The sequence below is a fragment of the Temnothorax nylanderi genome, unplaced genomic scaffold (genome assembly GCF_030848795.1).
Source record: "Temnothorax nylanderi isolate EJ_2023f unplaced genomic scaffold, tnyl_v1.0 TNYL_tig0534_pilon, whole genome shotgun sequence".
NCBI classification, from domain to species: Eukaryota; Metazoa; Arthropoda; class Insecta; order Hymenoptera; family Formicidae; genus Temnothorax; species Temnothorax nylanderi.
Genome location: NW_027249596.1, coordinates 87,046 through 98,260, shown reverse-complemented (window position 1 = coordinate 98,260; position 11,215 = coordinate 87,046). Strand labels below are relative to the sequence as shown.

Sequence of the window (11,215 nt, the reverse complement as noted above, 5' to 3'; positions counted from 1 at the left end):
TATTAAGAGGACTGCAATCCTTAAGTCTAGTGTCTCATGGTTAGAGGATATTCCTCTAGATTTTAAAATATCTTCTTGAGACCGTAATTCAGAGGAAAATCCTCTAAAATCAAGCGGGAGCCACTAAATGACAGAATATTTTTTTTGGGGTGATTAATAGTAATTGCATGAGTTAACTTAAAGTAACCTTTAAAGTATATTATAGAAATACTTAAAGTTTGGTTCGAAATCACTTCTAGTTTATCAATAGTTTATCAATAGTAATTTCTTTGGTAAACTTTCTAGTTTATTTTAAGTTTTTTTAAGTAAATTTTCCCTAATGACGTATCTATTTTTATTAAGGGCTTTGGCCACTAAGTATGGGCCCTTGTATGAAGGTTTAAATTTCTTTTCTTCGCCTGGTTTGATGGTTGTGTCTCTAATGAGAACATAGTCTCCTTGTTTATATACAGAAGGTTTTTTGTGTCGCTCGTCATAATATATTTTATTGTAGTTTTTAATTTCTTTGGCCGCTCGTAAAGCTAATTCGCGACTATCTTCTCGCTCGGCCTCATAATCTAAGTCTGTTTCTGCTAAGTTTCTTAAAAATCTAATTAACTCTACATCAGGGTGGTTACGCAATTCATACCCTAACAGTATCTTGGATGGTGTCGCTTTAAGCGCTGTATGATATGTGTTATTAATCGTGTATTGCACCGCGTCTAAATGGTCGTTCCAATTTTGTAGGTCTTCGCCTATTCTACATAGTGATGATTTAAGGAATCTGTTCACTCGCTCTACCAGACCGTTAGCCCATGGCGCTGCTACAGCCACTAATCTGTGTGAAATGTTCTTTTGTTTTACAAAAGAGGCGAATTCCTGAGAAGTAAATGCGGTACCTCGATCCGAAACGATTGTTTGTGGATTACCAAAAATATTGAAAATATTAGTTAAGTGTTTAATGGCTTCTTTAGAACCAGTTGACTTGGTTGCGAATAGCCAAGTAAAACGAGAAAAAGCATCAATAGCCAAAAGAATATGTTTGAATCCGTCTTCCGTTTGATTTATTGGTCCGAAATGATCGATGTGTACGATTTCTAAAGGAAGAGTAGGATTATCCGTAATTTGAAGCTCACCTTCTCTCATATTAGAAGATGCGTTAGCTAGAAGGTAATTTAAGCAGTTGTCGATGTGTGACTGAACTCTTTTCCGTACTGAAGGAAACCAATATTGCGATAGGATACCTTTAATGGTTTTTTCTGGTCCACAATGTGACATATTGTCATGGTAGATTCGTATGATATTCGATACCATTGACTCTGGGACTGCGAAAAGTAATTTATCTGAATATTTTCGGAATACTAATCCGTCAACAATGGTGAATTTTTCATCACCTTGTGTTTCCTCAAGCTTTTCAGCAATTGATTTGTATTTAGAATCTTGTAATTGTTTAAATTGAAGTTCTTTAGTTAATGAGAAAGAATCAATAGCAGCGACAACACGACTGAGTGCATCTACATGGAGCATTTTCTTCCCTTCACGGTGCTTCGTGTCAAAGTCATAATTTTGTAATCCTAATGTCTATCTAACAATGCGTGGATTAATTTGCGTTTTCTTCATCGCGAACACTAAAGCGTTGCAGTCGGTAACTACCGTAAATTTAATACCTGATAAATAGATGTGGAATCTTTCTATTGATCGCACTATAGCGAGCATTTCTAACTCAAAGCTATGGTAATTCGACTCTGCTTTATTTGTTGACTGACTGTAAAAAACTACCGGTGCCCACTGGCCCGTGTCTTGTTTCTGTAAGAGAATACCGGCGACAGCTATTGTACTGGCGTCTGTATGTAACTCCGTAGGCAAATTAGGACTATATATTCTTAAAACTGGATAAGAGACAAGCTTACTTTTGAGAGTGTTAAAAACTGTCAAACAATTATCATCAAAATTAAAATCTGAATTTTTCCGTAATAAATTTTGCAATGGTTTAGCTATTGTAGCGTAATTGTTAATAAATTTTCGAAAGTAGTTTGTTAATCCTAAAAATCTTTGAAGCTCTACTAATTTACGTGGCTTAGGAAAATTTTGTACTGCCTCTACGTGACGAGGACTTAACGTAATACCTTGATCCGAGACAATATAACCTAAGTATTTAATTGACTTTCTTAAAAATTTACATTTACGAAGGTTTATACTGAATTGATAACTTTTTAGTAATTTTAGTACTTCTCTTAGAATTTCAAGATTTTCCTGTATAGACGAAGTGGCAATTAATATATCGTCCATATAGACGAAAACTTTACCTGTCCTAATTAAATTCTTTAGAATTTTAATCAATCTTTTCTGAAATTTTTTGGGTGCTTCGCAGTATCCGAAAGGTACTCTGAGAAACTCATATTGTCCATCTGGGGTAGCGAAAGAAAAATATTTTGTAGAATCCGGATGAACTTTAAGTAAATAGAAACTATCTTTCAAGTCTATAAGTGTAAAAACTGTTTTCCCGTTCAACTGAGATAGGTGATCTTCGATTAAGGGAAAAGGACAATTTTCTTTGTGGACTCGTTCATTTAACGGACGTAAATCAATACACAATCTTATCGAACCGTTTTTTTTCCTAACGGAAACGATACGTGCACAATATGGAGATTCGCTTTCCTTAATGACTCCTCTTTCAAGAAGGTCGTCAATGCCCATACAGCACAGAAATATTGCAGCACTATTGCAGCAATGTTTTCCTGCAATATTGCAATATTGCAGAAGCATTGCAAAATATTGCTGCACCGTTGCTGTGGCATTGCAGCAATAGTAAAATGTCCGCTTGCAGAAATATTGCGATATAATATTGCAGCAACATTGTAATATAATATATATGCAATAATTGTTTATATATATATATAATACATAATAATACATATCGGCATAATAGCTTTAACATATATATAAAATTAATCCAAAGTTTTAGAATAGTACTATAATTTTATGATTTAAAGTTATATTACATACTGATCTGTATGTAATATAAATATTATGTTAAAATTTAATTGGAATGATATTTTAACTATCAATAAAAAAATCTGAATTATAATATATATTTATTTATTTATAATAATACATAAAATAATATGAATATAATACCTCACACCCATAAACTTTTTTATGTCACTATAAATATTTAGACTATAATATATGTATATAAAACAAAAATTGTTTTCTCTTTGGTTCATATATGAGTGAAATGCGAGACATATGCAAAGTAGTACATAAAATCATATATAAATATATATGACAAAAAATATATAAACATTAGCATAAACTAAATTACTAGATATGATAAACTATACGTATAAAATAAAAATAAAAATGTTTTCCTCTTTGGTTGAATGAAACACGAGAAATATGCCAATGAATATATAAAATAGTAAACAAATATATATGAAAAAAATATATAAACATTAGCATAAACTAAATTACTAGATATGATAAACTATACATATAAAATAAAAATAAAATTTTTTTTTCTTTGGTTTAATGAAACACGAGAAATATGCTAATGAATATATAAAATAGTAAACAAATATATATGAAAAAAAAATATATGTAGATTGTGCATGCGCGTACAATTGTTATCAATCTGAATGCTTTTCTTCTTTTTTTTGCCTTGCAATTCTTACAGTAGCTTGTGCTAGCCATTTGGATGCATATTCCGCAAATTCGTTTTCTGTCATTTCTTTATATGACATCCGAACAGCTTCTGAAATATATACAAATATTATTCAACATATGTTTTACATATTAGTTAAAGCATGTACAAAGTATGTACAAATTATATACAAAGTATTCCAAATAAAACAATACATCTAAATAACTTGTACAGAATACATGTTGAGAAACATTTGTCAAAATAATAATTGTAAGAGATTTCAAAAGAAATATTATATAGTTAAAAAAATTTATGACAATATATATTACTATGGTACTTAAATATTGTTTCCACTGTTATTTCAAAATCAACTTTGATATTTTAAATATGCAATATTATATGGTTTTTCTCAATATAAAAAAGATTCCTCAGGTTATTATGTATATTAAAAATATTTTGATAACAGTTTCAAAACTGTTAATAAAAAATAAATATTTTTTAAGATATTTTATATTTTACTCAGATATGCACACACTTTTAAGTATAAGGTATACAATATTTTTTAATGTACTCACTTATCCATGATTTTACTACAGTACTTGTATATATAGAGAATTATCTACAGAACTAATTAATGCTATAAGAAGAAAACGTATGATTTTATTTAAAAAGCAAAGTTAACTTTAAAAACGTACTGTTTTTGAGTTATGGTGCGTGTATTATTTTATTCTAGATATCCTGTAGATATGTTTTAACGAAATCTTGTATCTAAATTAATTGAAAATAACAGAATAAAATTATAAAATATATACTTACGTATGATAAGTTTGGAAAGTCCTAAATCTTTGAAACACCGTTTATTTTTTTTACCAGTCCAAGTGAATTGTGTAGCAAAATTATCTGTAATTGCTGTTTTGAAAATATTTCTTATCATGATATGTGCACTATGTCCACCAACGAGATAAAAAGTATTAAGCTGAAATAAATTGTCAACTTTATTAATAATATTATATTAATATAGATTCTCTCTCTATTTATTCGTTAATGGCTCGTAATTAAGTAAACTATTTAAGCTCTGTGTATAACAATATGAGATACGGAGGTATATTAAAGATTTAATGACGTATTTAAAGAAGATATATTGGAAGATAATAATATGAATTTGTCACTTAAATGATACTTTTAACATGGAGATATTTTACAATAAAATTGAAAAATTTTAATATAATATATATATAAATGTCATACCACATCTTCTTTGAACTTCATATCTTGCAATTGTTCTTCAAACAATGTTAATTCTGGTAATGTACCTATTGGGAATTGAATGTTGCTTTTTTGTGCAATGCAAGGTTGATTTGAATATTGTACTTTCTTATCAAACATTTCAATGTTTTTTTCGATGGTCTCCATTTTGTATAATATTTTATTTAACTTTCTCAAGATTATTTTTTTAAATTCTAGAATAAAATACTATTATTTAATTTCTAATTATAAATATTACTACTATACTTACTATATATATATATATATATATATATATATATATATCATGTAATAAATATATTGCATATTTCTTTAGTATGTCAAATATATAAAAAAGTATTACTATATTTTAAAAACTTACCATGAGTATATACATTTTCATCTTCGGTATGTAACGCAGAATTTTTTATAGAAGATATATTACTATTAGTAACAATTTCATTATCACTAATATCTAAAAAATAAGTAGTAATAAGTATTAATACTTTTTCATAAATATGTCGTATAATGTTTTTAAATTATAACAAATATGCTCACCATTTCTGCTTATTGTTTTAAATGACGTGTTTTCGCATAATACATTTCTGGTAACCTGTGTAGATGTACTCGGTAGCTTTTTGTCATTTGACACAAAATGTTGTTTTTGCGGAAAAGCGGGCAATGTTTTTACTCGTGTAACTTTATTTTCTTTATTGGAACATACATCGTCTTCAGAAGAGGATGAAAAATTTTTTTTGGCGTTTATACGCCTTCTTTTTTTTTCCCGTTCTCTTAATTCGTTAGACGATATACCTGCTTCATCTACATTTGATGTGTCTTCCGCTAAACTTAATTTTTCTATACCCTCTGCATAAGTATCTAAATTATTTTAAATAAAATTATAAATAAAGTTATAAAAATTATTAATAATACAAATAATAAATACAAATTTATGTATTACATTCACTTACTTGCAGTGCCAAAAACTTTCTTTATTGATATCTCCTCCCAATCTGTCCTTTGTTGTGGCATTTCCCTCGTTATTATAGCTTTATTAATACGAAGTTTTGTATTGAAGTGACTAGGCCAAATACTTGAAAACGTATCTGCGTTGAACCACGCTGCAGGTATCAACTGCAGACCGTCATCAAATTCCACAATAATGTATTTCTTGTTATCCATTTTTCTGTATCGCACAATGCACGAAGTCATACAATATGAATTATATTTTATTATAGAAATATGTATATTATAAAAATATGTATATTATAGAAATATGTATATTATAGAAATATGTATATTATAGAAATATGTGTATTATAGAAATATATATATTATAGAAATGTGTATATTATGTAACGCATAAAATTATATTTCATGATTAAGGGGGAAAATAGCAAAAGTGTTTGCATCGTTCCCATAAGGAATTTTCCATATTTTACATAGAACATCTGTAATTGGCATAGAATAAATTTTATCATTATATAGGGGAGACCGGGGCTAAGCCGACAACGGGGCAAACTTGACACTAGGCTTTTTGCCAATTTAAATCTATCGTAGAAACTTGCCTTTCCTACTGTAAATGCGTCTTTATGTGCCAGTATTATCAACGGAATTTGGTAACATTCTGAGTTATAGTGTAATTTTTAACGCGACATAAGCGTTTTTGATAGTGAAAAGTAATTTTTCTGATCTCTCGAAAATGTCTACTCTTTCATCGAGCTTTACTCTTGCGAATCTACCGGTAAGTGATTTTGATGGGAAATTTGATGCTCTATATGAATCCGATAATCGTTTTTGCATATTTTCAAAATGTTCATGTTTTTGAAGTGACAAAAGTGAAAAACGACGTCCGGGGCAAAGTCAACACCACGCCGTTTCGTCGGCTCCCAGTAACAAACGATGCTTGTCATGCAGCCGTATGGCTCATGACAAATGTATGCGCACGTCCGATCGCGAGTTTACTTGCATTAATTGTTTTTCAGACATGAGTTTAGATGAAGATAATTGAAAGTTCAACAATTTTTGTTCTCATTATTTCAAATGATTGTTCTAGCTACTTTATTCCGAATTTTTGTACTTTTTAAATACACAATAAACAATGTATTTTCATTTTCAGACAGTAAAAAATAAGTTCCAGATCAAATTGTGTCGATCAGACAAAGTGTTGAGTTTGCCCCGGCAGGGTGTCGAGTTTGCCCCGGCATTTTTCAATTCGAAAATTAGTCTTCGCGTCACTTTTCCTTTCCTGGCGGCAAAACAAAGCGACGTACAGCAAAACTTCCTGAATCAATTTTGTACCTGAAGAAACACTCTTTAAATATGTACCATTGAATTTGCCTAAAAATTTTAATTAAATATTAAAAATTGCCTTTGAAAAAATAGTGTCGGCTTAGCCCCGGTCTCCCCTACTGTCATTACTTTAATATCAAAATCGCCAGATTGACATGGCAATTTATATAAATCTTTCACGTATTTTAATTTTTTACCAATGAGACAGATTTCTTTATCTTTTTTTTGTATAATGTTTACAATCAAAATGCATTTGCCGTTTTTTAATAGACAGCAATTATTAGAAGAAGTTTTACAATTAATATTAAATTTTCCCTTTGATATCATGAGATATTGCGATTCAACATCTATAACATCATCAGGTATTGGACCATTATTATGCGAATATTTAAATGAATATGTTTCATTATTATTACCATATTCTGTAAATAAGAGATTACAGTTTTCAATCTCATTGTACCTTTTAATCAATTGTTGCAGTGGTTTTTCATTTTTCCGTAACCGTTTCTTAATAAATGTCATATAATTCTCGAATCGAAAAGCACTAAAGTTATCGAGTGGACCATACGTTCTAACGTCAGAACATATATGTAAAAGACAATGCACATTATGCGATATATACTGCTTACCATAAAATATTTCAAATGACTCAACAAAATGATGAAGTAAAGCTTCAGCAAAATTGATTAGTTCTTGAGATATATTTCGACGTATAAGAATTGTTATAGCTACATGTAACGTGAGAAAATGGATATATAATTTTTCTTGTAATACATTCTTCAATACCACAGAACCTGTATATAATAAAAAATTTCTGAATTCTGTAGCTTTCCACTGCTTAACGTCTTTTATTGATCTGGGTTTTCTAACAAAATCAACAGGTGTAGTATTCCTAAGTAAAATCAATAGATGTGAAATTTTATTAATAGATCTTGCATTTAACCGTACACAAAGTGGACCTTTCATCCAAAGTAGTATTAGTTTTTTAACAACTCCTAAACATATTAAGTGCATGTAGTCTAGTGGAGTATTAGTTAAAGGTAGAAATTTGGGAACATTATTTAAAATAGAAAAGCTAATTTGAAAATCTTTATAGGCATTAATTGCAAATAACTCATCTGTCCTTAAAGGATATTTTTTTTCATATGGAAAGCATATTCTACCATTTGTATATGTGCCCTTGACTAAACATTTAGTGCAACTATAAAAGCCTGTATGACCTTTTATACACAGTGCAAAAGACTTAGCAGGTGCATCACATATTAAAGCAAATAATAATACTTTAATTACGTTTTTGCCATGAATATAACCATTATTAATTAATTCTATTAAGTCATTGACTAAAGGTTGCAGAAAAACATTAGAATTACTAGGTTTTTTGTATCCAAAATATGCACCAACAAGATATACTGTCATATTTTCTGTATTTGAGCATAAAATAGGCCACAAGGATGCTTGTGATGATTTTGCTACTGGCAGACCATCAATATTTATTAATAATTTAAAACATTTATCATTATTTTTTAATACCATTTGTTTAATAATATTGTCTAAACCAAAATAAAAGTATTCTCCTTCACATACTTTTAATATATTTAATTGTCTTGGAGTTTGGAGCAATGTTCGTGTGTCCATGGGTATGTTATATGGTGTATATTGACACAAAATTTTCAATAATGCGTTACATGTATTGTGGGGAACATTATATAAGACAGCCCATTCAGCTATAGCATTTCTTAATGTTTTTTCATCAGCATTGTTGTCAGAAGCTTTATCTATTTCTTTTATAATAGAATTAATTATAACAGAGTCATTATCAGGGTCATTATTAATTATATCAGGATAATTATCGCTGTTTCTTTGAATGTCTTGACACTTATCATGATCCCTTGAAGTTGTAGCGTCGATATGCATTGTGTTATTATTATGTGCATTACAAAAATCAACCTCTGCAACAGTTTCTTTAAGTACATCTTCATGAATAGTATGTTTAGAGGACGTATTGACAGTATATGAATCTAAAATTGGTTCTGAACAGCCAGCGATGTCTATTTCAGTATTATTAGCAATAATCCGTCTACTATGACGCTTGGAAACAAATCTTCTTTTGTGTGCATTATACATATTTCTTATAATAAGCAGTAATTGCATAAAGACTTATACACTGAAACAAATATAGATAAATATTCAGAAAATATTAACAAACAATATACATATGTATCTATGCTCATAGCTGTAATCCACTTGACGCTACAAATGCTTCAAAGCATTTGTAGCATCAAGTGAATCGCAGCCTATGTGTATAGATCTTACAGTATTTGAAATTGAATCCTTCACTGAGTATAGATATCAACTATGTATATATATATATATATATATAATAAAAGTAAAAACGACTGGATAATGAACTCGTGAAATATACAAAAAGGTTGTAATTAATATACATAGGTCCGTAAAATAATCATGTGTGATATATTTAATTTTTAACTGTACAAAGAAATTTTTTGCAATACTATATTATGTGAAATACGTGATATCTTGAATAGTTTGTATTTTCTAAATATATAAAATGGCAAAAACAAAGTAATTTAAGGGCTTTTATCAATCAAAATGAAAAGAACAAGGTTTAATTAAAGTTCGTGTATGAGACTTAGTGAAAAATTAGGTTAGATTACATTAAATTAGATTAAGCTAATGTTCTTATAATTATAAAACATATAATTTTTAGATAGCACGAATTCCTTCAAGGGATGTTGTTCCCTATAGTATGTCTTGTGAATGTCTTTTTTTAGGACGTTCCTTCGACGTAGCTGTGCTGTCTAGGTTAAGTTTTATAATAATAATGCATTTACATACCTTTACTCTCTGCCTTTATCTTGCTTCTTTTCCTTTTCTCGCAATGCTTTTGTCCGCACGTGTTCACTCTCTACAGAACTATCAAAAGATGCGCGACAATAAGTTTCTTATGGCCGAGTCTTCAAAAGCGTAGTACCGTAAGCCAAGAACTGTGCCACGTGTATATGTGCCACGTCGCTGTATCCCCACCGCTGTGTATGCGCAAAGTCACGCATACGCCATGCTGCCTAACCCGAATCGCAACACTGCCGTAAGCCTTAAGCCGATTCCGCCGTGAGCGGTAACCAATAAATTAATTAATTCTAACTCAGGGCGGCGATTACATAACTTTCCCCCTAGATATAATATATTACGCTATTTTCAATTAATATTGTTTTGAAATATTGCAGCAACATTACTGAATCAATATTGCAATAAATTGTCTTTGCAATTTTTCTGCAATATTGCACTGCAATATGCAATGTTGCAACGTTGTAGCAATACTGCTGCAGCTTCTGTGCTGTATGGGTGATTTTACGAATTTGAAGTTTTTCTTGCCAGGCAAGTCGTCTGGGCGAGTATGAGTAAATAGATTCGTCTTTTAGTTTAACCTCGACGGCATAATCGTCTTCGACAACAGGAATATGTGCATTGGCAATTTCTTCCATAAGCGATATTAATTCTTTTTTAATTTGATGTCCGAAATCGGTTTCAATATTTTTGAACTCGGAATTTGGTTTATCGGAATGTTCTTCTGCAACTTCTATGGATGCTACCTCTGAAAAGAGATGTATCCTTTCATTTAACACCTGAGTCGGCGGTTCTCTTACTGCTACGATCTCGTGTTTATCGAGAAAATCACAACCTATTATCATATCTACTGACGTTAATTCATCATTTAATACATGTAATTTAATGAAATTGGAAGTATTCTGTAACGCTTCCAACGAAATTGCAGAATTTACCACACCTTTAACTAATCGGTTTATTATTAATCGCTTTATATTCCGCGTTAACGGTATTTGAAATTGAACGATCAGAAAGAAATCTGTCATACGTTGACTTGTTAACAAAAGATATAGGGCTACCTGTGTCCAACAACGCATGAAGTTCGCATGGCGAATTATTAATCTGAGTTACTTTAATAACGTTACCCTTCGTTACAATTTTCTTGGTTTCATCGATAAACGCAACGTAGTCCGATGAATCGGGGCTGACCTC

At 30.2% G+C, this 11,215-nt stretch overlaps 1 protein-coding gene across 2 annotated transcripts; it reads right to left on the bottom strand.

The window, feature by feature from the left end:
- Window positions 1-3,061: 3,061 nt before the first annotated feature.
- Window positions 3,062-10,233, bottom strand: LOC139783723 (uncharacterized). 2 transcript variants are annotated; one of them, XM_071722863.1, is made up of 7 exons: window positions 10,016-10,233; window positions 5,839-6,053; window positions 5,426-5,746; window positions 5,250-5,270; window positions 4,871-5,082; window positions 4,439-4,598; window positions 3,062-3,733 (listed from the first exon to the last, which is right to left on the bottom strand). In XM_071722863.1, exons 2-7 carry the CDS (start codon window positions 6,047-6,049, stop codon window positions 3,609-3,611), a joined length of 1,050 nt encoding a protein of 349 aa, XP_071578964.1. In that variant the 5' UTR covers window positions 6,050-6,053; window positions 10,016-10,233; the 3' UTR covers window positions 3,062-3,608. The 2 variants fall into 2 exon arrangements, with proteins under 2 accessions (XP_071578964.1, XP_071578963.1); XM_071722862.1 differs by having other exon boundaries at window positions 5,250-5,342; window positions 10,016-10,229.
- Between the last annotated feature and the right edge of the window lie 982 nt (window positions 10,234-11,215).

What these genes read in the sequence shown, in the direction of transcription:
- LOC139783723 (XM_071722862.1), bottom strand. Translation starts at nt 6,049, where the DNA reads ATGGATAACAAGAAATACATTATTGTGGAATTTGATGACGGTCTGCAG. An exon ending in TAAAACAATAAGCAGAAATG is followed by an intron (nt 5,343 to 5,425) that starts GTGAGCATATTT and finishes CTTATTTTTTAG; the next exon opens with ATATTAGTGATAATGAAATT. An exon ending in TGAAAATGTATATACTCATG is followed by an intron (nt 5,083 to 5,249) that starts GTAAGTTTTTAA and finishes ATTTTATTCTAG; the next exon opens with AATTTAAAAAAATAATCTTG.